This window comes from Triturus cristatus, chromosome 1_2 (genome assembly GCF_964204655.1).
Source record: "Triturus cristatus chromosome 1_2, aTriCri1.1, whole genome shotgun sequence".
NCBI lineage: Eukaryota > Metazoa > Chordata > Amphibia > Caudata > Salamandridae > Triturus > Triturus cristatus.
This window is the reverse complement of record NC_140580.1, coordinates 1144007810-1144033480: the sequence shown is the minus strand read 5'-3', so window position 1 is coordinate 1144033480 and position 25671 is coordinate 1144007810. Positions and strand designations below refer to the sequence as shown.

The window sequence follows — 25671 nt, the reverse complement described above, 5'->3', positions numbered from 1 at the left end:
TCTGTTCAGTAGTTCCTGAGAAAATTGCATTTAAAAGCACATAAATATTGTGCGCAAGCGTAATTCTGATTGGTGGTTACATGTCAGTCAACATTCGAATCGGTCGAAATCAGGAAGTGGCGGCCGCCATTTTGTGTGTGACAGTGAAAAAGAAAGGTGGAGAACGTAAAAAGGGGGCAGGGTACAGAGTTCCTGACCCCCTAGCTTTTGTCAGGGGGTCCCTGAAGGACCATGAAGGGTGAAGAAAACATTTTTTTTTTTTTTAAATCGCGGGGTGCGCGCACCGTCGCACGGCTGAAAAAAAATCATTAAAAAAATAGAATCAAAAATCAAATTTAAGTGTTTAGATGTTAGGTGGCTCTAAAAAGAGCCGTTGTGTTAATTGAGGAATAGAGGAACAGAAAAATGACAAAAATTATAGGGTGCCGCACGTGTGCTGCTGTATCTTGCTCTCTATTAGGGGAATGTTGGTGTCCCCATAAGAGAGAAGAGCATTGCACGCATTGCACCGTATATGCACCCTCTTAAACAGAGGGTGTATATCCAGAGGAACAGAAGCAGGTGAAGCTGCCGCCGCAGATGAACTGCTCGGCTGAGCTGCCGATGATGTGCTCGGCTGAGCTGCTGCGGATGTGCTCGGCTGAGCTGCTGGAGGGTTTTCTCTAGCAGCTCGAGCATAAGCCACAGGATGCACATCTCTAACGTGCCTGTTCATAGTGAAGATACTAAAAGAGTATTTCTTTTTAGGATCTCCTCTTGATAAGACAGCATTACAAATAGTGCAGGTGACTTTTGGAGCATTCACCTTCTTCTGCCCCTCTGGATAAGTGAAAAATTGCCATATAAAAGAGTTTTTCTGTTTCCTCTGTCTCTGTGGCACAAGGGTCTCCTGCTCACTCCCAGAAGATGACTGCTGCTCTGCCATTCTCAAGTACTGGAGTACTGGAAAAGCTGCTCAGCTCCTTCTCCCAGGGAATCAGAAGTAATAATGAGGGGAGTGGGTGTGTTGTTGGAAGTTTCTGGAACTGAAACTATTATAAACCAATGAAAAGTGTTGTTTCTAAATCACATGACTTGCCGTGCGCGCAAGGAGCACGCGCGTACGGAGCACGCACGACGTACGCATGCGCACGTGGAGCACATACGCATGCGCACACGGAGTGTTTATAAGTTTATAGAAGATATTAACTATGCTGTTCAACTCTATACAAAATAAAAAAATAAAAAAACTGAGCCATTCCATATTACAGGATAAAGTTAATCTATAACTATATAGGTAGCTTATTGTAAAATAAATATTTAAAAAATATAATAATACATTCATAAATTAGCATTTAAAAATCCTTGCAAATTCACTTAAAAAAACATAGGTTTCACACACGTTATAGTTAGGAATTAGCATTTAAAAAACCTTGCAAATTCACTAAAAAAACCATAGGTTTCACACACGTTATAATTAAGAATTAGCATTTAAAAAACCTTGCAAATTCACTGAAAAAACCATAGGTTTCACACACGTTATAGTTAGGAATTAGCATTTAAAAAACCTTGCAAATTCACTGAAAAAACCATAGGTTTCACACATGTTATAGTTAGCTGGACATTTCACTCGTAAAAAACCAATGAAATTCCCCCGTTATAGTTAGTTCAGCTAACTATAACTCGCGCGCCCGCAATCCACTGCTGATGACGTCACATATTACATCACTCATGACATGGTCAGTGACATCACTCATGACATCACTGATGACATCTCAAATGACATCACTGATGACGTCATCCATGTGATAAATTACCACATCTTCTCTCACCCCAATATAACCTTTGATACACCGACTCAAAATTTCCATTCTCAAAACCATACATACTGCAATACCAATAACTACATACCCACTTATTAACTCTTAGGTCTACATACACCTCCACTCATTCACCTGTACAGTCACTCATACTTACAGTCACTCCATACAAAACTATCATATGCATTTATACACCTATATAGACACTCACACACTACCAATCATCCACAGAGGTACTCTCACACCTACTCAGTCATGCAAATAATCACACTCCCATTTACTCACCTATGCGGTTATACACACTCAAGTTCACTTACTCATAAAAATAGTATCACATTCTTACGCTCTTATAGAATCATTGATACAAGCACACACTCATCCATACAGTCACTCTCACAATCACACACTCTCACATCTACCCACTTATACACTCTTACACGCATATATACTGCCTTTCACATATGTAGTTAGTCACAAATGTACCACTGAGATATACATTCAATCCCTAACACACCCATACATACACTCACTCAACCATACAGTCCATCACAGATGCACTCTTAAAACCATGCACCCATAGAATCACCCACTCACACATCTATGCATAGAGTCACACACACCCTACCCACACAAACATTCAGGCACCCATACAGATACTGAGACAAGCAATCAATAACTCATATAGACACTTATATAGGTATTCACAAAACCATGCCGCCACTTATACACCAACATACAGACACATACAAACATTTACACAGTTTAGTCACTAGTCTGCAGTAAGAAACATTTAATGACTCACATATAGAGTCATGTTACGCACCACAGAAAATCATCCATTTACACACTTGTACACCCACTCATTCTTCAACAGGCCTTTCCCTATATATATTAACCATATTAAAATTGTTCAGAAACACATACTCAATGGATGATGTCATCAGTGATGTCATTTGAGATGTCATCAGTGATGTCATGAGTGATGTCACTGACCATGTCATGAGTGATGTAATATGTGACGTCATCAGCAGTGGATTGCGGGCGCGCGAGTCATAGTTAGCTGAACTAACTATAACGAGGGAATTTCATTGTTTTTTTACGAGTGAAATGTCCAGCTAACTATAACATGTGTGAAACCTATGTTTTTTTCAGTGAATTATACATATGAGTATATATATATATATACACAAATACATATATAAACATTGCATATCTATATAAATACAAATATAAATGCATGCATACATATATGCATACATATGCATGTTATGTACATGAAATTTTGAAAAACACTAATAAAAGCAAAGCTAAAAAGCCACCTAATTACAAACAGAATTGCTTTAACTTAAACGAGGGCGAGACCTATTGCATTTTTAATGCTCGTTTTCCTTTGCTCTAGTCTAGATGGTCTTTTGAGATTGACATGATACAGGAGGTGTGAACTAGCGAGCCATCATGGCGGACACTATGTTGGCAAGCTCCCTGCAGTCCTCTTCAATATCTGCCATCGTCCTGCCCACATCACAGCCTAATTCCGTCTCGATCCCGCTACAGGAGAACCAGCGTGAGGGGTGTGTACCCTGAAGCAGCAAGGCGGCACTGTGCCTCCCAGTCCCAGCCTGGGGAGAGACAGATCTGAGGGGCATGCGGTGCAGAACCAGGGAGGCCTTGCAAGGCGGGTGTTGGCTGCCGAGCCCCGCTGGAGAAGTGGGAAGTGGCGTCGGGCCCAGCAGATTTATTGGGCCTGTGGTGACAGCGACGGGGTTACCATCGAATGACGGCGGCAGGGCCCGGTCTGGGCCCCTGAAGACACGGCGGCATGGCGATCAGTGGAGACATGGGGAGGTAGCCACAGTGGCCTGTTGCAGCGGTCCGGTGCCCGCTTACTGTTCTAGGGGTGGAGTGGTTGTGGCTACGGGCCGCCCTGTGTGGGGCTGGGGAATCTGTCTCTCGGCCGGGGCCGCAGCTGCCGCCAGACGGACGGCCAGCAGGAGACCTGTGGAGACCTGGGAGGCCCCTGTTGCCGATGGCGTCCCGAGAAGGCCCGCATTGAGGTATGGTGCCGAGCCCATTGGGCAGCTAAAAGGTCTCCCGCCTCGTGTTCCACTAGATAGACAGGGGGGGGGGGGGGGGGCTTCTGCTGAGGCTGTATGGTGGCCCTGGGGCCAGGATCCCCGCACTGGGAACTGCGCACGATGGCGGGACCCCACCGGGAAACACAGACAACATGGAGGGAGCTAGTGGTTGTGCCCCATCCCCTCTAATGTATGGCAAGATGTGAGGAGACCCGGGAGGCTGCTGGACTGGCCTGGTGGCACGTGGCTACTGGGGTCTAGCTGCTGCCATTGGTGGCGTGAGGGCCGGTGTAGATCCCCTCTCGCAGGGCCCAAGATTGAGGGCCCAGAGCACTAGGCCACTAGAAGTCTGGCGTGGGCCCTTCGTTAGGAGGCAGTGCTGCAGTTGGACCCCTGGTTGCAGAGGTGGCCAGGCTAGACCCTGGTGTGTTTTGTGGCTGGAGACAGACTGAGGTAGGTGGGCCTGCACTCAGCGAGGACCCCAGGTTGGGCCCAGTTGGAGACCCCATCAGATCCTGCATACAGCTGTACACCTTCAATCGCTAACTACTCGTGCTGCCCCTTGGAGCCACTTCAGGGGGGGGGCTGGCGGGTCAGATCACCTGGGGCACTAAGAGGATCACCCCACTTGACTTGTCAAGAGTAGAGATCCAGCATGATGAAGGACAAATTATCCAACGCTACGGCCAAGTACAGTACCATGGACAAGTTCTCCGGTGCCCATACGGTGGATTCGGGGGGCGGGGGGGGGGTCACGCAGCTTCCGGTCTGGATAATGCGCCGCTATTGGCAGACATCACACAATCAAGAGCCATGCTATACACAAAAATATGCACAATTGGCTCCGATGTTACTCTTCTGTGCCAGGATCTCCAGAAAGCTGAGAGGATTATAAAGGCAGAGGCTAGAATGTCGAAGAGTCAGTAGTGTCTCTTCAACACAAAGTCAGCATGCACACGGTTGTGACAAAAGAATTGGTGGCACGAGTCGAAGATGTGGACGGTTGCGCCCAACGCAATAACTTATGAAATGTGGGTTTTCATGAAGGGTGTTAATGTGCCTCCATTGACAAATTCCTTGCACAATGACTCCCATCGATAGTGCCCGCAGAATCCCTCTCACAGTGCTTCATAATAGAAAGGGCCCATAGGGCATTGGTAAAGAACACCCATCCCCCAGGTGCCAGTCCCACGACCGGTTATTGCCAAGATACTCAATTTTGAGGACAGAGACACAATCCTGAAATACACAAGGAGCTGAGATAAGATCCTTTTTTATCTCACCACGTCATGATATTCAACGATTATATATAAATGGTCTGACAGCAGCGCCAATCAATTACAGCAGCGAAGCTGCGCCTTCAAGACCTCAAAATACCGTGCATGCTGCTATATCCCGCTCAGTTATGGGTCATACTCAACTCTCAAACCTTATTCTTTGATACTCCAGAAGAGGTCTTTGCATGCACGAGTGAGACAGTACCCTGTAGTCCCACACTCTGCCGCGCAAGGAGTCAGATTTGTCCCTGAATGATAGACGTACTCCTCCTACTAAGTCTACGGTGAAGCGTCGGAACCGGTCCCGCTCATTCTGGTGCAATATACGTCGAGATGATGAACGCTAGAAGACATTCGTCGATATTATATGCTTGGCCCACGTTCCATCACAACGCAACTGAGCCAACACTGACTATTGTGCCTGAGTATATATTGTTTACTACATGATTGTGATGTGGGTACAGATATTTAACTGCACTCCTAGAGGAACACAAGTTAAGTTTCTTTAATAAGGATAACTGGTTGGGCAAAGTAGCTATGGGGATTCATTGGGGTTCCTCTTTCCAGCCCCCGTTGAGGTCGTGGCAGGCCTCTTCTGCAACAGATACTTCTATATTTCTGAAGTATATGGGAGGGTGAAGTTTGTTTTAATGTTTCATTAGTTGAGGTGGTGCACAGACCCAGCACACGCTCACCCACAGATTTATAAGTAGTAGCCCAATACATGCCTACCTTAGCGGCTGATGACTGACACTGACCACACTGACTCTGTGTCCTTACTTGGAATGTCTGGAGAGTTCTGGATAAGATCAAGCAAGGTGCTGTGCTCAAACAAGCTAAAAGACTATGAGCAGACACCCTTCAACTACAACAGACACATCGTTGGGATCTAAAGTCCAGTGCTTTATAGGATAACGATCACAAAGCATGGGTATTCTTATACACAGCAGGGTGCTCTTTAAGTCCACCAGAATGTGGGTGGATGACCATGGCAGATGTGCGTTTGTGGCAGGGACACTGGATAAACATACTATTTAGCAGTTCACAGCTTGTTCTCTAGGTTGGATTATTTGCTGGTACCCATGGGTTTCTTACATAGGGTATCTGGGGGTGGACATTCGGACCACTCCCTGGTGGCTCTTTGGCTCCATGAGGGTCGGGAACGCCCTCCCTTTCGATGGTGACTAGCGTCCTGGCATCTCCGGAACCCAACATATGGGACACTTCTCTACTAGTCCATAACAGAATACTTTTCGCCGAGACTGTGTCCTCCAGGGCAACACTGTGGGAGGAATTGAAACCAATGCTCCAGGGGGGTAGATATTAGCTTTTGCGCAAGTGAGCACAAGTGCAGCTCCCACGCTTTTAACAGAACTAGAAGTGCAAATGCATACACTAGAGGAACGTGGCCGTGAGAGGGACGGTTGTTCAGAAGGAGGCAACTGTACCAGACCCAACAGCAAGATCAACAACTGCAGGCATGGCAGGCTTCACAGAGCAGCATATATCATTGGTGTGACAAATCTAGTAGAATGCTGCACAGACTGTGCTAGGCTGCCCGATGCCAGTGATAGAAAACGCACTGGGAGGGCTACTATCGGGCCCCAAGGAGGTGGCTCAAAGCTTTGCAGAGTATTACGGGGAGACATGTGCTCAGAGGAAGGTGGTGACCATAGAACAAGTAATTGAATTCATAGAGGCCCTGCCCCTTAAATCTTTGACAGATACAGCCCGTACACAGATGGACGTGCCGGTCACCGAAGAGGAGCTGCCCTCAGCCCTTCCAGAGGTGCATCCCGGGAGGGCCCCTGGGCCTAATGGCTTCCCCAGTGAGTTTCTTAAATCAGCTATGCTGCAAATAGGGACACAAGCAAAAGGAACAATTGATGGACGGAATATTGAACAATGCAAACATTCACCCCCAGTCACATCGTTCTTTTGCTCACCACACCCTAAGTGGGAAAGGAATACCCAGACGTGGGTCCCGTGCTCACTGTGCCACTGGAATCAAGCTAGCCTGGTTGATATGGGGTGATGCCCCTAAACCAGTCCCAGGGTGCTCGTTTCTGGTACAGGGAGGTCCTGGCTTGGCAGTTAGGGCTGGAGTATTCCCATGAGGAACATGGTCAAGACTATTTGCGTACACCCAAACTGGGATGGCGTGGGGAGCAAAAGAACAATGGATTAAACCCAGATCCTTGTAACTAGGGGTGAATGTTTGCATTGTTCAGCATTCCGTCCGTCAATTGTTCCTTTTGCCATTAGGGACACATCTGCTTGGGGTGATTCACACAGCACTGGAGGAGTCACAGCTTGCACGGGATTTACGGCATGCTGAAATGGTCATGGTCCTCAAGCCGGCCGCTCAGAAGCCCATTCATCATAACGTCATATCTCTCTCCTCAATTTTGAGGCAAAGCTCCTTGCTAAGACCCTTGCCAATAGATTAATGAAATATATGCCAGAGCTGGTTCATCCCGATCAGGCTAGTTTTATGCCCCACCGTGCCACCCGTCACAATATCAGACATGCCTATAACGCTTTGGCCTTGGCATATCGCTTAGGGCAGCCTGCAGCGGTAATATTGGCTGACATTGACAAAGCGTCTGTTGGGAGTACCTTTTTGCTCTTCTTCAGCACATTAATCTGGGGCCACGGTCTCTTTCATACATTAGATTACTATACACCGGTTTCTGCTCCTTTTTCGATTCGCCAGGGTAACAGACAGGGGTGTCCTTTGTCTCCCCTGCTGGTTACCCTGGCAATCGAGCCTCTTGCCGTTTGGGTTAGGGTAGATGCTCAAGTGAGGGGATTGGAATGATCGGCAGGGCTGTCGGATAGGAAAGCCCTGTATGCCGACGATGTTTTGTTCTTCATTACAGACCCTGCAACTTCAGGACCTCATCTTTTACAAATTAGGCAGGTTTTTGGGGAGACCTCCGGATTATATTTGAATGATGGGAAATCTGTGATATTTCCGATAGGCGGGCCATGGGAGACATAGATTGGGCGTTGGGATTGTCATTAGTGGATTTAAGTATCTCGGAGTGTTTGTTTCTCCGGACCCAACAGTTTAGTGGACCCAAAATATGATCCCTTTGCTCATGCGAGTTAAAGAGGAGGTGAAAGCCTGGTCCCCGCTGCCACTATCTCTACTAGGTAGATCGGCCATTTTTAAAATGGTTGCCCTAACCTGCATGCTATACCAACTTCAAAATTATCCATACACTATTCACCCATCGTGGTTCCAACAGGTCAATGCAGCTCTAGGTCACTTCTTATGGGGAGGTGGTACATCACGCATAGCCCTTCAGACCTGCTTTCAGTCCACATATTCTGGGGGTATGTACGCTGCTGATGTACAGTCCTACTATTCAGCCTCCCACTTACAGATTATAAATGACTGGTGGTATGGAGCGCATGATGGCCAGGCATGCCCCGAAGAGAGATGGGCGATGGGTGACACCTCTGTCCTAGACTTTCTCTATAGTGGGAAAGAGACAGGATTGCTTTGCCCGGCAGCCAGGGTGGTGATACAAGTATGGCGAAGATCCCTTTGTGGAATGGGGTGGTGGGGGAGACTGTCGCAGGAGACACCGCTGTGGCAGGGCACTTTTTTCTGACTAGTGGCCCCGCTGAAGGGCTTTCACAAGTGGGATACTATAGGCATATCTACGTTACAAGACATTATGCATGGCACAGTGCTTAAATCATTTCGAGAGATGCATAAGGATTACCAGATACACCATAGCCAGTTTTACAAATATTTGCAGCTACAACACGCTATCTCTCCCTATCTGCGCGACCTCCAAGACCTGCCAGAATTTAGCCCGCTAGAAAAGACAAATTGTTAATGGGAGATCTGGATACCCACAAGATTTCCAATATTTATCAATCCTTGGGCACACATAGCTCCACTACACCACCAGCCCTTTGTGTGACATGGGGAGAGGACTTTGAAAACAGACTGGACAGAAGCCTTAGAAGCCCCATGCAGAACAGCAATATCCTACCAGCTGCGGCTGATCCAATTGAAGTACCTGCACAGGGCTTTTTATACGAGGCGCCATCTGTGGCACATCGGCCTCATTAGATCCCCTGGATGTCTCCGTTGCGAAGCCGATGAGGGTATCTTCCATACGGTGTGGAGTTATTCAGCACTAAACATGCTCTGGAGAAGGGTAAAGTCCCGCCTTGGTGAAGTTCCCATCTGGTATATTCCATTAGACCCATATTGTTGCTTTTTCATAGCACAGAGTTGATGGGGAGAGGAACCGCTATAGACAGCAGCTACTGTTTTTGGGGCTTACATTGGCTAAGAGGGACATTGCTAGGCAGTGGAAGGCGGTTATACCACCATCAGTGGGGGCATGGAAGAGAGAGATGGACCACTGCATGGGGCTAGATGTGGCAATGTTCCAGGCTAGGGGCTGCCCACAAATGGGCAGAGTATAAGGGCACAGTACTAGAACCTATCCCCACCACGAAATCTCAGCTGGATGCCAAAATATGACAATATGGCCACGCCACAGGGATTGGGATGGGGTCAGGGCTGCAATTGAATAGTGACATTGTTTTTTTTTTTTTTTTTTTTTTTTTTTTTTTTTTAAAAGTTTTTATTGAACAATAATTCGATTACAAGCACGGGCCTACAACCACCAGGGCCGGCCGCTAAGTACAGAATGAAATATACATTTATCAAAGCTGCAGTCGGTTCCCGGGGGTCGGCCCCGTAGTGAGTCCGGATAGTTCTAGAGGCACAGGAGACTTAGATCAAACAAACACAGAAAACTAAAAGAAAAACAAAAGGCGAGGCATAAAGACAGACGGCGCAGGTCAGGCTTCCTCCGGGGAACTCCAGGTCAGACCATTAAGCAGCACACGAAAGGAAGGAGTACCGGGAGGCTGGGGACGGGGGGGGGGGCCAAGGGAACTGAACGTCCATATGTAGTCATTCCAAAAGGTGCCCGGAACCGTCAAGGGTCAGGGGGACATGGCGATATCGGTGTCCACCAGGGGGGGCGTACAGATACCCCCGCGATAAGCATTCCATTGCCCCCAGATTCTGCCCCATGCCCCCGGCTTACCACGGGCAACATACACAGTCTTCTCCCTGAACATACACCAGTCCATATTCTCCTTCCATACTGACACGGTGGGCGGCCGCTGGGCACCCCAAAGCTGCGCTATATCTCTCTTGGCAATCATGTTCCCCAGGGCCGCCCACCGAGTCTGAGCCGCGCTATAATCATTGGGCTCCCACACATTCAGGACACAGCGACGCACCTCCGGCAGCAGCACAACCCCAGTGACCTGTCCCATAACCGTATGTACCCGGCGCCAGTAGTCCGCCACCTCGCGGCACTCCCACAGGATATGGAGAAAGGTGGCACTGAGCCCACAACCCCGCTTACAGAGCCCATCGTCGGAATATCCCATTGAGACCAAGCGAGGACCCGTCACATACACCCGGTGAAGAATCTTAAGCTGTACCAACCGGAGACGGGCTGGAATGGCGACCTCTTTGGGGGACGACAGTGCAGACTGCCAGTCCTCGTCGTCCAATTCCACCCCATCCCCCGTCCAAGCCTCCCGAAGGCGCACCAAGAGGTCAGCCCGATGATTAATCAGTTTCTTATAAATTAAAGAAATAGTGCTGTCCGGGACATGTCCGTCAAGTATGCGGTCCTCGAGGGGCGAGGAAACCGGGATCGTGGTCCCCTCTCCAAAGACCGAGAGCAGGGCGTGTCGAACCTGGGCATAGCGGAAGAACTCCCTGTCCGTAAGCTCATATTCGGCCTGAAGAGCCGCGAAAGTCTTAACCGCGCCCTTATGCCACAGGTCTCCCACTTTGCTGATACCAATCGTGTCCCACTGGTCAAACCCCTTCGTAGTCCAGAGGCTCCCCAGGCGATCGGAGGCAAACAAAGGAGTAGCACATGTCAGTCGCTCACCCCAGCCCGTGGCCGCAGTGGCGGCCCTCCAGGTCCGCACAGCAATCTTAGTAGGACCCGTAAGGGTCCGGCCAGCCGAGCGGGAGTACAGCGCCCTGTTATAGTCCCCGCCGGGAAGCAGGAACTTGTCCATCTCATACGCCGGGTTCAGGCCAGGCGCATACGTGGCATGGTTGATGGCCGAAAGCTGCGCGGCCCAATAATACCTGCGAATGTCGGGAAGCGCGATGCCCCCGTCATACCAGGGGAGAGTAAGCTTAGCAAGAGCAATACGCGCCCGCCCGTCCCACACCAGTCTCCTCTGCAGGCTCTCTACCTCCCGAAAGTAGGCCACTGGGATGACGTCGAAGGAATTCTGGAGTGCATAGAGGAACCTGGGAAGGGACATCATTTTGAACAGCGCGGCCCGACCCAGCGGGGACAGGGGCAGCCTGCACCACCGGGCCGTATCCTCTCGCAATCGCCGAAGCGGACGCAGGAGATTCAGCTCATAGCGAGCCACCGGGTCCAGCGAAACGTATATCCCCAGGTACTTAAAGCCGCTCAGTGATACCTGGATCGGAAGCCGAGGCGGTAGGAGTGGAGGACCACCGGAGATCGGATAGACGCAGGATTTAGACCAATTGATCGTGAGACCCGAATTATTCCCAAAGGAAGTCAGAACGTCAAAGAGGACGTTGAGCGACTGCCGCGGTGAGGTGAGATATAGGAGAATATCGTCCGCATACAGCGAAACCCGATCTTCAAAGCCCGGGGCCCACCGGATCCCTCGAAGCGAGGGCTCCCAGCGGAGCCAAGCCGCGAGTGGCTCCAGGGCGAGAGCGAAGAGCAAAGGGGACAACGGGCATCCCTGCCTCGTGCCCCTGCCGAGGGCAAAGGGCCGAGAGACCCGCCCGTTCACCACCACCTGAGCCATGGGTCCCGTGTACAGAAGCTTCACCCAGCCAATAAATCCTTCCCCAAAGCCAAATTTAGCCAAGACAGCCCAGAGGAATGGCCACTCGATGGTGTCAAAAGCCATCGTGGCATCCAAAGAAACCAGCACGGCCGGTTCGGAGAGGAGCTCCGCCCTGGCAAGGGCGCCATGAAGACGCCGCAAGTTAAGAGCGGTGTTACGATGCGGGATGAATCCGCATTGGTCCGGATGAATCAGATCGCACACGACGCTCAACAGACGATTGGCAAGGACTTTCGCCAGGATCTTAGGCTCCGCATTTAGCAGTGAAATAGGCCGGTAAGAAGTACAGCGATCTCGCGGCTTGTCCTCCTTGGGGATAACGACTATCGTGGCCAAACGCTGATCGGCCGGGAGGGAACCCGCCGCCAGAGACTCACGGAACATGCGACTGAGGAAGGGCGCAAGCTTGTCAGGGCGCAATTTATATAGCTCAATGGGCAGACCGTTGGGACCCATAGCCTTGCCCGAGCGAAGGGAGCGGATCGCGGTCGCTATTTCATCCACCGACAAGGGGGCGTCAAGCCGCTCACGGTCCTCAACGGACAGGCAGGGCAAGGCGATATCCCTCAGTAGAAGGCGAGAGTCGTCCTCATCCCTGTCAGTCACTGGGGAGTACACAGCCCGGAGGTGGTCGGCAAAACATTCCACAATCTCGTCAGGCTCCGTCACACACACACCATCCGCAGCACGCAACTCCGGGACCACACGATTCACTCTCTCCTTCCTGTCCAGCCACGCGATCAACTTTCCCGCCTTGTCCCCGGCATCGTACAGTCGACCCTGCTGCTCCCTATACATAGTTTTGGCCGCGTCAGTGACCAGGGACCTATATTCAAACTGTTTCAGGCTGAGGGCATGGAGCCCGTCCGGAGTAACATTCGCCTCCAAGGCCGACTCCAGCCCCAAGATGTCAGTCTCCAGCCTCACCACTGCCTCACTCTTGACCCTCTTAGCCACCACTATCTGGGAAAGGGCGTGTCCGCGGATCACGGTTTTAAAGGCTTCCCACAGGGACATTGCAGAAGACACCGACCCCTCGTTATCCAGGAAGTATTGGTCCATAGCCTTAACCAGGCTGTCACGAGTCGTAGGGTCTCGCAGGTACCATGGGTTAATGGGAGCGATCCGCCCTGCAGACCGCGGCCCGGTGTCAAAAACAAGCCACAGCGGAGAATGGTCGGAGATACCCCGCGCCAGGTGCCTGACCTCTCGAATCCGACCAGTCTGCGCCGCGGGCATAAGGAAGTAGTCTAACCTAGAGAGACTCCCATGCGCCCCCGAGTGAAAGGTGAATTGACATTGGGTCGGATGCATTAATCTCCAACTATCCACCAGGCCGAAGGTCTCCAGCATCCCACCCAGCCATGCCTGGGCAGCGGGGAGGGTCCTTGGTGGGTGACGATCCAGCTCACCCGAAACCACAGAATTAAAGTCCCCGCCCATGAGCAGGAGGCTGTCCGGAAGGTCAAGCAGCATTCGACCCAAGTCAGTGAAGGTGGAGTTCTGGAGGCCCGGGGGGACGTAAACTGAAACCAGGGCAAGGGGCTGCCCCTCCCACCTCCCAATCAAACACACATAGCGCCCTCTGTCGTCCGAGACTATCTTAGTGATCTCCACCGGAAGTGAGGTTCGCAGCAGAATGCCCACCCCCCTGGAACCAGTTGTGAAACCAGAATGGGCCACGAGGCGGTATCCCCCCCTGTTCATTGCATGACAAACATTGCCAACCAGATGCGTCTCCTGGAGAAACACCACATCAGGAGTCAAACGACGCAAATATTGCAGTACTACACCCCGCTTGATACGGTCCCCCAACCCATTGACGTTCCATGACATAAGCCTCAACCCGTCCCCCCCCATCCCCCCCAATAGATCAAGGGTCCCCCAGCCTGCAGCACAGTTCCCAAATGTGGACAAAAATCAGTACCTCGCCCTGTAAACAAAAAACACACAGCAAAACAAACCCTCCTCCCCCCCAACCCCACCCCAGGACCAACTCCCCCCACCCTGCACCCCTGCGGGCCAAAAAACCCCCCCAACTTGCAGTGTGCCTGTCGCCCCACTAACCCCATACTACGAAAAGAACCCAGAGGAGGTAAGGGACCCGTCCCCGCCCGCCCCCTTCACTGGTCCTGGTAAAACACAATATGCAAATGAAATAAGACCCGACTGTACAGTGCAAAAAGGCAAAATCAAGGACCAAAAGTCATTCTAAAGGGGACCCATCACCTGCGGTGCCCGCAGAGGGTCCGGGACGGCCACCTCCGTCCGGCAGAGAGTCCAGCCAGTCACTTGCAGCTACAGGAGAGTCAAAAAAGGCTGTCCGATCCCCATGTTCCACTCGGAGTTTTGCAGGGTAGAGCATCGAATACTTTAGGCCCAGCACACGGAGACGACGCTTCACCCCTTGGAATCCCATCCGTTGTTTCTGGACCAGTTGCGTGAAGTCCGGGTAAAAATTGATGGTCGAGTTCTCATGACGAACCGGGCCGTGGGTCCGTGAGGCCTGCAGAATAGCGTCGCGGTCCCTGTAGTAGAACAGTTTGGCCACGATAGGCCTCGGGGGGGCCCCCGGCCGTGGCCGACCGCCCGGAACTCGATGGGCCCGCTCCACGGCAAAGAACTTACTTAGGCCAGCCGAGGACAACTGTTTCAGGATAAGTTCCTCGACCACGAGGTCAACCGGGCGGCCGTCAGAGGACTCCGGTACACCTATGACGCGGATGTTGTTGCGTCGGGCCCGTCCCTCGAAGTCCTCAAGCCGCCGGGCCATATGGTCGTTAACCACCCTGATGTCTCCAAGCGCGGCCCGCAGATCCGACACATCCGCACCGAGGGTGGAGGTCCGTGCGTCGAGAGCCTGGACCTTCTCGTTAGTTTTGGAGAGGTCGGCCCGGATCAGGGTGACATCGATCGCGACAGTGTCAATCTTACGGGCCAGGGCCTCATATTGCGTCGCGATGGTTTCCCTGATGCCATCAATGGCGCCCATAATGTCCTGCAAGGATAGTTCCGTAGTGGCGGTCGCGCCTCCTTCCGCAGTATCCGAGGGGAGGCCAGCAGCGCCAGAGGGCCCCCTGCCCTGGGTGTAGCGGTCCATGTTATTGCTCTGGACTGCCCCCCCGCGGAGGGAAGCCTTGGTCTTGCGGCCCTCGGGACCCCCTTTGCCCCCCATGTGAACACGGTCACCCGAGGGGACCTCCAATCAAGAGGTGTAAGGCACCAGCAAGAAGACCACAAAATGTCGGTATAGGGGGTCCGAGGCGATAGGCGCTCTAGTGGCAGATGAAAGAAAACCTCATGCAGAGGCCCAGGAAGCACCTCTCCACCCCGAGCGCACCTCCCTGCCGGTCTCCTGAAGTGCAAAACCGAAACCGAAAGTGGTGGCTCGGCAGCTGGCACCGCGCTGAAGCCGCTGTTGTTCAATTGCAGCCCGGTCCCTCGGGTCACCTTCACCCCGGTCACCTCCGTCGGGTGGGTCCCAAAAGTTCCGACGACGACAACTCAGGATTCCCAGGTCCGATTTGAGTTTTAAAAAGAGATATACGCTCAGCTGGTCTTTATCTCCCAGATTCCATAAGCCACGTCAGGATATTCTCAGGATAAATTCCGAGGAGCAGAGAGGGTCCGGGGAGCCCTGTGCTCACGCGACCATCTTGGATGCGCGCTAGGCTCCTCCCTCGAATAGTGACATTGTTAATGATCTGTGGCACTGTGACTAGTAATACACTATGCATGTTCTTATGTTTTGGTTGTTTATGGGGTTATATTTTGCAAAGTCCTGTATATGTATGTTGGCCCTTTGGGCCCTGATATATGGCTAAAACTCAATAAAATTGTTGGGAAAAGAAATAAATTACATGATACTCCACTTTGGGCCAATGCAACTCCCACCTTGTCGAAAAGACGTACTTTCTCTTAAGGAAAACCACCCTAAGTCTGACTTGTGCGTTTTGACTGATCTGTCGATAATGAAGTAGGGCTTTGCACATACCAATTGTTGCAATCCAAAGAGCCAGATGAGAAATACGGAGTAAATTGTGGCGCTGTGCAGATGAGTGATGAGAAAAAGTGTATTTAGGGACATAAATGACTTAAGCTTTCCTAGACTTGCTTTTTATCAATGAAAATACCAAGTTTTGCTTGCAATGAGGTTTGAAAACCAATAGGACCTATTTGACGCAATTGCTAGAGCTGGACCAGAGTTCTGTTTACATTGCAAAGGACAGGGGAGACAACTGCTAGGAAGTCCTAGTAATGATTGAACAGCAGAGCTAACTACTCTGTGATATCTCTCACAGCTCTAGTGCTCTATGCCTGAGCAGTGGCCAGAATTCAGTTATAGGTTTGTGAACTGGCAAACAGATGTACTTCAGAAAAACATACATATCAAGATGCTTTGATTGGGTCATCGCTGGAAAAAGTTATCAAAAGGGCATTGACAATAGGAAAATGGCTTTGGGGCTCAGGAGCAAATCCAAACAGACATTATGAAGCCGAGCATCTGCCACACCAAAGACTTCACATTACTAACCAATACGTTATTTTTCTACTTACTTTTCCATGTCGAGACATCATCTTCTTCTAGCAAGTATCGGTAGACAGCAAGGCAGCCCTACTGACTGACAAGGCAGTCGCCTCAATCCAGGAAAGGCGTGAGGGTGCCCCAGTCTGTTTGTAACCAGGTAGACTCAATTAAAGAGGCTCCTGGAAATGGTGAAGAAGAATGTTGCACAGTTCTTAGGCTCGTACCGAATCAGGCCTAGTTAATATATTTTTGCCAAATTTATATATATAATTTTATATAGGCCTAGTTAATACATTTTGGCCAAATGATCCAAACAGACTGCTTGCAAGCAGGAATACCATGTCGTTTTGAAAAATGGTGTAGCATTGCAGTGCCTAAGCACTGGCGAGAAACAAGGTCCTAATGGCTTGGTACTCATTACATATCTGCAGAGACAGTGCTGCCTTTCAGTCAATTCTTCCTCTTCATCAGTTGGGCTGAAAAGGTGGTTGGATCCAGCCAATATGGAAAACAACACGTGGCTCGACCATCCAACTCCACAGGTCACAGCAACAGAAGCCACCAGTCTGAGGCGGGGAGCGACCCTCAGCCTGCGGTCATTTTATGGCAAGTGATCTGCTCAGATAATCTCTAGAGCCCCTTAATCCGGACTCATTTTGCAGTTTCTTACAGAAAGGGTTTCAGAAGGTACTAGTGATGACCAGCATGTTTTGTTCAGATTCTTGTGTTGTTTCAACAGAACTTAAACAGGAGTACAATAATGCAGGCATTGCTTTTGGGCATGTCATCTTTCAGATGGAGTTATATAGGTGAAACACTTAACATAAATATCACATTGCACAGTTAGGGTGTTAGAGAGTTTGTTCACTTGTTAGTTTAAAATAAAATGATAGCAAGAGGAGAACAGAGAAAATGGGGGACTAAGAGACTGTACTTTACATTAACTTATACTGCTTTGTTTCATTACTTAAAGTTCTTACAGAAAGTGCGTGAGCAGAGAAGCATCCTTAGAGTGGTGTTGCGAAAGCATATTTCATGCCGCATTTCTGTGTGTATAGTGTTTATTCCAAGCAGTTGTACTACTGGGAGATGTTTATGCACACTGTCCCACAGTCGCCTATTGCTAGTGATAATATCCTTATTCCTTATGAAAACATGCGACCCAAGCCCACCACATCTGCTCTGAATGTTTGTTGGCCTTTTTCCAGTTTGAGAGAATGTTTTAAGTTCTAATGGGAGTGCAGTGTTAGATATGATATGAATTGGAAGGGTATATAAAAATATTTTCCAAACATCATAGCAATATGTTTTGACAAACTTTTGTATATAACAGTGGAATCAAGTCTCCTTGTTGACAGCATCAACATAATGTAGATGCAGTAGGACCGTTAAATACAACTAAAGTGGGGATAAAGTAGGACCGGTTTATAGTCATAAAGCCAGATTTGGCTATTCCACCAATATCAGTGGCCTCTGAATGTCCATCAGAGGATGGTTGCAATTCAATTTAGTGAGGTCTTTATTCTTTTTAACAGTGTTTTCCTTCACCATATTTGAAGTCCTAGAAGCCACACTACCTCATTTTATTAAATTTCAATAAAAGTTCAATGACCTTTGGCAGGTTCAGTGATTTAACCTTTTAGTAATAATCATTCTGCCCTTTAAGAAGTTGTAAAATGTGACATACTCTTAACCTCACTCATAATAATTGTGCAAAGGAATTTGGATTCAGGGCATCATAGAGACAGACACCCACCTCACTGTACCAAGACATGTGGCTCCGTCTAATTATAATGTTTTGCATCTCCGCTGGCTTGGATGTGGAGAATTGATTCTGCTATTTAGACTCAATCTTTTATAGAGCAGTAATTGTATTTACAATTATTATAGAAGTGGTTATTTGGGAACTGCCTGTCCGCTTGTTAATTGGAGTCTGGAAGCCGGTTTCATTTTGTGTGGAGTCCATTCTGTTCTTGTCGTCTTGTCCTGTGATACTCAATGATGAGAAGGCCTGGCCTGCGGAATGTGCAGAACAAATAATGTGCCCTAAGATTGATCTTATATGCTTTTAGCTTACACAATGAAATATCACAAGATGTACAGTTCCTGTAACACGTCGCTGCTGTACTTTTCGAGCAAGGAATGTGTCAATCTAGGACCATATATAACAAAGACCAAAAGTTGATTACACAGGTATTGTGTAAACCCCTGTCTGGGCACATTTGATGATCCTAGCCGCCAGGATATGTGGACACCATTACCTGTCTCCATCTGTTTCACGCATGTACCACGAGAAGTTATTTCACTACAATTGGCTAAATGCTAAATGCCCGAGTACTTTCTGCATCTTCCAGTTAACAATGCATGATGTATTTGTTCATAACAATGAAGAAAGCACCTTGCTACGGTATTCTGATTGGATGTATGTTTAACCCGCCTTTTGTGATTGTTGGGCATAAAAGGGCCAGTAAAATTCAGTTATTTGGGCACCTTGCTATTTTAGCTTGGGCCACCATGATCACGTATAAACGCCTATGTATCAAATGTGACAAATTTTCTTTGTTTCTTTTATTTAGCTTCCACAAGAGCTAGCAGATTAATTTAGCGACAAATTATTTCTTGTTTGCAGACAAAGGGGGCCTTGGTGCAGAAACAAGTGGTAAACAAACCCTTTGAAAGTAGCTTTGATAGTACTTACTAAGAAAGCTACTTGATACTTATGGACGTTTCAAAAATGAATCCCGCCTGGTTTTTTTCTGTTGAAATTTCCTAGCGGCTATTGTGGGTTCTTTATTATAATTTTGTGGAGGCTTCTGGGGGAATATTCCATCAGTTGAACTGGAAGCATTTATAGTAATTAAGAATTAGGGCGAGGGTAGTTTTAATGGCTTCTATCTTTAGGCTAACCATACACTGCACAAAAACATACAAAAGATTTAGGACCAATGTAATAAAAACAAATGTAAAATATCTAAGGTTTCTCTCTGAAAAGAGGATTAAATACTAACAAAAATGAAGAACTACATAACAGAATATCAGAGAATTAACAAAGAAATGGTCCTCGACATAATGGTGGCTACACTGAAAGTCCAGTGAGCTGCTACTAACACTTTGTCAACCCTGGATTGGGGTGCACTCAGTTTAACTGCTGGATTCCCACCTGTTAAAAGGGAACTTTCTGGTTTGTCCCTCTAGGAAGGTTTTGGTTCTAGAGTGGGATCTCGCTTAGGCATAACAGGGCCGCCCAGGGCTCGAGTCGGGGTACCACGCGGGTGGACGGCGTCCCCCCACTTATTTTACCGGGAGCTCGATAACTGGAGCAAATGGAGCCACACATTCACTCTTTGGCCTTTCTGAAGTGAGATCGGAGCTCATTCAGAACGCTGCTCATTCGCTGGCTTCTCTGATGCAATCGCATCTAAGGGGAGAGCAAGAGGAGGCAATGAGTCTGATGGCGCAAGCCACCTTTCGTGACGTCACTTCCTATCGTGACGTCAGCGTCCCCCCACTTCTTTTTTTAGGACTTGTGCCCTGGGGCCACCTCAATTCGCTGTTTGAATTTTTAAAATAGGTGTCTTTCAAGTTTCTGTTTTACTTATAATGACATCTGTGAGGATTTTGGGGGATTTGAGGGCCTCAGCCAGCAGTGATCCTTACCTCAGGGAGCTTTCTGATTCTTTAGCATTACGGAAGAAGGCACGTTATATGCCCATTGTCTTTTCCATCTTCCATCTTAAGCAGGGAGGAATTAATTCTACTTCTGTAAACCAATTACCCAAAAAGAAGACAGATCCCTTTCATCCTGGATATGTGCAAATAATCGAGGTGTAATTGGATAGCACCACCTCTTTAAAAAAAAAGTCGACTTGGTGAAGATCAGAGGATTCTTCAAACACTGCAATCCAACATGAGCCACTAGATCCACATTGCCATCCCAATAATTGATGAGTTGGATGAGTCACCTACCTCTGATAGTGCAAGGGCATTCCACAAGGAGAATGGTAGTGTTCGGGGCTAAAGCTTTGGTGTCCCTTTGCGATACCTCTAAACGGGGCCTCTCCTTGTGCGTTCTTTTCTCACGGCATGCATGTACGTGAACCTGATTAATTGGTGACAGCTATCAAATTCTCTTTTCTGACTTTCACAAAATGGTTTTCTATTTCATTCACAGATGTTGCATTTAGAGATGGATGTGGTCTTTTTTGGTAGTTTGGTGGGTTATGCCGTCTCATTTTATTTATTAAAGGTATGGTCATCAAGGAGTATGTTGGTGCTGGAAAAAATCAGGAGACACTAAAATGGAGCAGAATCAAACCCAAGACAGGGACTAACAAAACAAGTGGGGTTTTAGAGCCCATTTCAATTGGACAGTATTAGCTAGACGTCACATCTCCAGAGCGGAGGGCTCATTGCTCCAAATGTTCTACCACAGCAGCAAGCCTGTTTGAAAGGCAGGACTCAGACGAGTTCCAGAATGCGGAGGCATACCTAGCAGGTACATGCAAGATCAGAGGAAGTGACAGAACTCACAACTATTCAGTGAAGGGTCCAGGGTGCCAGGAACATAGCTTCAAGCTGGATACACTCTTTACCCAGAAGCCAGAGTAGAGCGCACCAGGAAGTAGTGTCATGGTCAAATTTATTGAGGCCAAGGGTATGCTTAACAGCCATATTTTGGAGCCACTGTCATTTGGTGGTCAAGATAGGACGTCCAAGATAAACAACATATCTATAACCCAAATAGGAAAGGACGCAAGTTCCCAGGATTGAGAGTGGCAAGCTTAGAAGAAATAGGAGGAAGAAAGTTCCTCTACATTTTCAATTGCATAAAGTTTGTGGACATAGACTACATTTTGTTATGACAAGAGGAATAGGTAGTAGGCGAAGCTGGTCGAGCCAGAGCTTGGGGTCCAACAGCTCTCATTACCTCCAACCACCAACATTTGTGTCTTCCCTCCAGTGTGTAAACGGTTTGTATCCCTTTAGATGACCAATCGCGTGGGAGAATTCCATCTTTAGGATGTCTTTACTGGTGCAAGCATTGTAATGAGGAGGTTCGGTGGGGTACTGATAACTTACCGGCTATCTTTAATGTGTTCTCTCTTCCTTGACACAGTACCTACACCTTTACCTCCCTGGAAAGTGCCAACATAGATTGGGGGATGGCACAGAACAAGAAGCAGAAGTAGTGGCGCCCCTTATATATGCATCTACTGAGACATACTTCATTGTAGTAAACACTGTGACAAAGAAGCGAGGATGACGGGTAATGAGGACTGCAGTTAAGTAGCCTGGATATTACATTCTGAATCTGCACAAACGTGGAAAAGGTTGGTGAAGTTCCTCTTCGCCGCAGACTGTGAGGCATCTTTTCATTATCTTGGTCTGCGTTTACTTGAAACTGTGATTTCATTAGAAGAAAAACACACATTTCAGAAAAACTGGATGCTTATGGGTGAGAGACATTAGCATAATTAAGGCATATTCCTTTTTAAAGGCATACCTTTGTTTATCTTGCTTCGTGGATTTGACCTCTTGAGCTAAAATGTTATTATTTAATGACCATTCAGGGTCGCTGTATGACGTTTCGACATGGAGTGAGGGTGCCCCTACACTTCGGCACCCCCTCAGGTGTTTCTCACTCCCTCGTGTCTAACAAACACTCTGCAGCTCCAAACAAACATCATCTTCTGCGTCTCCCCTCAGTCTTCTCCTACCCTCTGGCCTCTTCCTCCTTCAAGTCTCAGCTCGAGTCTTTCACTGTCTCGGTTTCCACTCATGTATCTCTCATCATCAGGCAGCATCGAGCTCTGGAGTATCGCCTTGAGTATCTATACAAGTATCTTCCATCATGAAGTCTCCCTTCGATCCTTTCCTTGGGTCTCTTCCATCCTCAAGTTTCTACTTCAGCTTTTCTCGTCCACAGACTCCTCCCACTCTCGGGTATCCAGTTGCCCTCACCATCAGGTCTCCTCCCATCACTTTAAGGTATTCCTCCAAAGTATCTTACCTTCTCAGGGGTCAACCCCTCACCTCCCTAAGGTATCGCTCAAGTATCTGGCACTGTCAGGTATCCCCTCGGGTATATCCCACCCACTCTCAGGCATCCACTCGCTCTCACCATCAGGTCTCCTCCCATCACTTTAAGGTATTCCTCCAAAGTATCTTACCTCCTCAGGGGTCAACCCCTCACCCCCCTAAGGTATCGCTCAAGTATCTGGCACTGTCAGGTATCCCCTCAGGTATATCCCACCCACTCTCAGGTATCCACTCGCTCTCACCGTCAGGTCTCCTCCCAGCACTTTCAGATATTCATCCAAAGTATTGTTCCATCTCATGTGTCTATCCCACATACCCCTCCTTAAGGTATCACTCAAGTACCTGGCACTGTCAGGTATTCCATCAGGTATATCCCACCCACTCTCAGGTATCCACTCGCTCTCACCGTCCGGTCTCCTTCCAGCACTTTCAGATATTCATCCAAAGTATCGTTCCATCTAATGTGTCTATCCCACGCACCCCTCCTTAAGGTATCACTCAAGTACCTGGCACTGTCAGGTATTCCATCAGTCTGGTCACTTTCCACCACTTTCAGGTATTCCCCAAAAGCATTGTTCAGTCCCATGTGTCTATTACCCCCTTTAAGGTATCACTCAAGTATCTGACACCGTCAGGTATTCCCTCTGTTCTATCCCACCCACCCTTAGTTATCCACTCACTCTCTCACCATCAGGTCTCCTCCCACCATTTTCAGGTATATGTTACGTGTCTAACCCCCTCCTTAAGGTATCACTCAAGTATTTGGCACTTTCAGATATTCCCTCTGTTATATCCCACCCACCCTCAGGTGTCACTTATGTACAGGGCATAAGTCAAGGATACACATGGGTGGACAGGGTCTACCCACTCTTTTCACAGGGTGGACGCCGTCTATGCTGCCAAGAGGTTGGACCCCACAGAAATTTGCTGAACTTGTCCCGATTGAATTTTCAGACACAGTGACACATTCAGCAGTAAGCCTGCACGTTATCTGCTTTTGTTCCCAGCGGCCACGTGCAGGCAGGGAAGGGGCTTATCAGAATCCAGCTGGTCACATAACAAAGGCTGAAGTTAAGGGGCCACCAGGCTTCATTTTGTTGGACTACCCTGCCTGGGGGTGATCTGGAGCCTCACACCTAGATACAAATGCAATGAGGGGAAATAAAGGTACACAGCTTATCACTTCACAGGGACTTAAGCGAGACATGCTTTAAACTTTGTTCTGTACCTTCATATAAGAGATATGCATGTACTGTAGAAATGTCAGATGTGTTGGTCTGTCACAGTATTTTCACAAATAACAATTTAAATACCTCTATTTTGTTATATTTGTTTTATAGCACTATATTGCTACTCAACCCATTGCATGGTGTCAGAGTGCTTTACATAACACATACATATTATACATTGACAATAATTCATATGTGTGTAAATCAATGTACAGCATGTGTTACATAAGACAGTGAGAGTTAAAAAGTGTAGGAGCTACATGTCCTTCACAGCTCACTGTGCTATATTAGAAGGATTACTATTTATGAACTTCAAGTAATAAAAGGATCTATCTATGTGTTAAAAGCAGTAAACCACTTACCCATTTAAATTAAATAAACATCTGTAATCTGCATGTTACATAATGTGCTTTGAAGGAGACATTTTAAACCGCTATGCTACTTTGATTAAAAACTGGGACTAGACAAAACACATATCTCTCCAGCCAATACGTTAACATCCAGTGTTATTTTACCATTATTATTATTCTGGGATATAGTTGGCACACAGAGATCTCTGCAGCAGGTGTCTTAACCACATAAGATATTTTAAAATATAGACTTTGCGACCAATTAAGCAGAATATTTACTACCACAGTTCTCATTGTTGCCCGTTTCTTTGTCACAGGGTTTAAAAAAATAAATGTATAAGTGGAAGCCCAGATTTTCCGTAGGGGTGGAGTAATTTTTTTGGCACAACCATGATGCAAAATCTTATCTGTTAAATATTATAATGCGCTGAGATGTACTCCTGATAGACCTGCTTAACACGTGTGAGGTTTTATGTCACTTCTTGTGATGTCACTTCTTGAGAGGTCATAGGTTGTGATGACACTTCCTGTGATTCCACGTGCGATGATGGCACACGCCGTGATGTCATGCACTGTGATGTCACGCCCCCACGTCCCCGCCGCCGCCCAGGGGGGTCTCAAGTATTTCCCACCCCCTGTGCTTCGCTTCAGCCTCCCCGCCCCCTCACACCGCACCTGTATGATGTCGAAGACCCGGTGCTGCTCGGCGTACACCCCCAGCTCCGGGGGCACCTGCAGGGGGCGGGCGCAGACGTCCATGGGGCCGGTGCCTGGGTGGGGAGGGCGAGAGCAGAAGCCGCCTTCAAACTTCAGCACAGAGTGCAGCCGCTAACCGCCCCTAGCAACTGCCGTCTCCAAGGACTCTGCGACGTCATCAGCGTGCGCCGCGGGGGCCGGCGGGAGCGGAAGAGAAGAACGAGCCGAGGTCAGGCAGGGGATAGCGCAGGAGCAGAGCCTGGGGGCCAGGCAGCCTTAACCTTAGGCGGGTAGGCAATCCAGAGCCACAGTCTAGGCCGGCCAGGGGCTCTTCAGAACAAGCCACGCCGGCTCAGTCGATGGAGACCCAGCCTCACCTCTCCAGCCCTGCCCTTCCAACTATTTCCTAACCCCACTCCTGCCTACCCTTGCCTCATAGTCCATCACAGGCCCCTGCTCAGTCCACCACCAGTCCAGCCTCTCAATGCACACCCATTCTACACTTCAGCCACACTCCTCTATAGCGATGGTTGCCCCCTCCTCAGAGAATAAACTGACCATTTGTGAGTGTTTTTGGAATCTGGAAGGGACATGAGCTGATGATTCTCGACTAGCAGTTTGTGCACAATAGCCTGTGTTCGTTTTTTTAACACAGCAACTCATCGGTTTGCTGAAAAATCATTACGGAACAGGGTACACAGCATGACAGTTTGTTTGATGGGTTTTCTTTTTGTATCTGCTCATATAAGGTTATTTTTGAAAGGGG

At 48.4% G+C, this 25671-nt stretch overlaps 1 protein-coding gene across 1 annotated transcript in view; it reads right to left on the bottom strand.

The window, feature by feature from the left end:
* AK8 (adenylate kinase 8) overlaps positions 1–25065 on the bottom strand; it is an 883547-nt gene extending 858482 nt beyond the window's left edge. Inside the window, exon 1 of the mRNA XM_085613911.1 lies at positions 24885–25065. Within this exon, the coding sequence (XP_085470037.1) occupies positions 24885–24968 (84 nt within the window). The 5' untranslated portion in view covers positions 24969–25065. The remainder of the gene's footprint in view (positions 1–24884) is intronic.
* Positions 25066–25671: the final 606 nt, after the last annotated feature.